The sequence below is a fragment of the Xenia sp. Carnegie-2017 genome, unplaced genomic scaffold (assembly GCF_021976095.1).
Source record: "Xenia sp. Carnegie-2017 unplaced genomic scaffold, XeniaSp_v1 HiC_scaffold_6, whole genome shotgun sequence".
Classification (NCBI taxonomy): Eukaryota; Metazoa; Cnidaria; class Anthozoa; order Malacalcyonacea; family Xeniidae; genus Xenia; species Xenia sp. Carnegie-2017.
This window is the reverse complement of record NW_025813526.1, coordinates 14,625,748-14,628,007: the sequence shown is the minus strand read 5'-3', so window position 1 is coordinate 14,628,007 and position 2,260 is coordinate 14,625,748. Positions and strand designations below refer to the sequence as shown.

Sequence of the window (2,260 nt, the reverse complement as noted above, 5' to 3'; positions counted from 1 at the left end):
TAAAATATATCGCAGGAACTTTATTTTTTTGTCGTCTTTAAAAAATCAACATAATATGTCTCTCAAGCTTTAGTGAATTTCCCAAGATAGTCAAATACACACGTGCTCATAGTTTGACAATAATAAGTAGCTAATTAAAACAGTACTTGACATTTATTTTGATATGTCACATATTTTTTTATACTCATTTTATTAATGTGTTTATGCAATTCGATGAGCGCATTTTTATTTGTATGTAAGTTTGATTTTTGTAAACCACCTTTAAAAAAAGTTATTTTCGCGCTATCCGTTTATTTTAACTTCACTTTGATGTAATTGTACATTATAGTGTATAGAAATTTTTAAAAGGTTTCTTGACATATCAGTAATTTATCTATCGTATACTAATTTACTAATTTTTCTTTAGATAGACATTCATATGAAATGTTTTTTTGCATTCTCTTTATCGACTTTTTATGTCTACCTGATGTTATCTTTATGAATGGCAATGTCCAACTTTATGCTCGCCATGGGTCGCTGCCATCAGACCTCATTATGAGAAACATCACTTCTTCAAAGATTGATGAATGTCTAGAACAATGTTTAAAAGATTGTTCATGTTTATCATTTCAACTTTGTGGTACGGCGAGTCAACTTCTTTCTTCCACCATAACTGACGAGACAAGTAACAATGAGAAAAGTCAACGTCAACATTTCACAATGAAAATATTGAAGAAAAAGGTAAAAATATTACATTAAAATAAAAATGTCCCTGCCTGAGCGATATTGCTGGATGATAAAATAGTTAAATGAGGAGTTCTTGTTATTTTGTTGTTTTTTTTTGCTGTAGGGCTGTAAAGACTAGCATCCAAATCAATTACTAGAAACTAAGTTTAGAAAAAACAACTGTGAGCATTGCAATCTTAGAAACAACTTATTTAAAATGCTGTGAGCAAAATTATAGCCCGATCTTCAATTGAAAAATTTTTTAAGGATTGCAAAAGCTTTGAATTTATCAAGAATTTCCTACACTGCCTCTCAAATTATGACATGAGCTAATCTTCCTTTTTTTATTAGAAAATATGTGCAGCATTGTTGTCATGGAACTGCGTGTTGTTAAGTATATACATCAACAATTGTAGACAATATAGTATTATGGTGGAGAAATTGCTGCTTCTTTCCATTCATCATTAGCAAAAGCAAAGTGATTCATTAGCCAATGAACTTGTTTATTACGTGCTTAGTAATGTAAATAGAGTCTAAATTGCGCTGCAATAATTTTTTTTTAGTGCCCAATATATCCGCCTCTCAAAGTGATTATATAAATAAGTCGTGAACGTCGTTAAAATTATATTTTTTTCTTTATGCATTTAAGTATACACGTACAAATTGTAAATACAGTTGTTTACATCTCATTGTCCCGTTAAGGTACATAAATACTAAAAATGGTAACCTATATCTGCAAAATCATAACATGTATATGTTTTCTGTCTTTTTAGGATAATTTAAGCTACCCTCACGGCACATGTCATGTGAAAATAGATTGCTGTTTTCCATCAAATTACTGAAATAGCAACGGAAAATGTCAACTATCAACCTCAAGTTCGAGTGAAGTCCGCGCCTTTTGCGAATGTGAAGAAGGATTTGTAGGTAAACGTTGTGAAAAGAAAGCAAAGTCTTGTCAAAATTTTCTTGGTCGTTCAAATGGTTGGTATCAAATTTTTGCAAATGAAAGTAAAATGGTTAAAGTTTGCTGTCAGTTTGATTCTGCGCATGTTTGGACATTGGTTATGTTATACAGCTTTAAATTACGTGCTCGATATGAATATGAACCATTTTACAAAAACTTTCCTCGAAATGAAACAAATGAAACATGGGAAGATCACAGACTTTCATTTGATGCAATGATGAGTATAAAAGAAGGCGGAAACACGTTATGGCGTATCACGTGCTCATACGGTGACAAAGACTGGAATAAAACAGATTTGGTTGTTGCAACCCATGAAAAGTACCAATTTTGGAACAGAAAAATAACGCTGCCGTTTGCCTAAATGTCAGTTTTATCGATATCAAAGGCTACAACTGTACAAATTGCAGCATTCCTTTCTGGCAAGATGACGAACATATTTTTCATACAGACAATACCCATGTTAAATATATATGCAATCTGAAGAATTTCCAATCATCAGGCTGTAGCAATAGTGATGGTTATAGAGGAGAAGATAATTTTGGATATTATGTTTGCTATGTAACTACACATCGTTGTGCGTCATCAGATAAT

General features: G+C 31.8%; 1 protein-coding gene across 1 annotated transcript; it reads left to right on the top strand.

Annotated features, from left to right (window-relative positions):
* The first annotated feature begins 534 nt into the window (after window positions 1-534).
* Window positions 535-2,030, top strand: LOC124457148. Its single transcript, XM_047007434.1, has 3 exons — window positions 535-664; window positions 1,057-1,099; window positions 1,781-2,030. The coding sequence occupies exons 1-3, from the start codon at window positions 535-537 to the stop codon at window positions 2,028-2,030; spliced, it is 423 nt and encodes a 140-aa protein (XP_046863390.1).
* Window positions 2,031-2,260: the final 230 nt, after the last annotated feature.

Coding starts and splice junctions, on each gene's coding strand:
- LOC124457148 (XM_047007434.1), top strand. CDS start 535: ATGAGAAACATCACTTCTTCAAAGATTGATGAATGTCTAGAACAATGT. Junction 665..1,056: donor CACCATAACTGACGAGACAA/GTAACAATGAGA, acceptor TTTTTTTATTAG/AAAATATGTGCAGCATTGTT. Junction 1,100..1,780: donor ATGGAACTGCGTGTTGTTAA/GTATATACATCA, acceptor TATGTTATACAG/CTTTAAATTACGTGCTCGAT.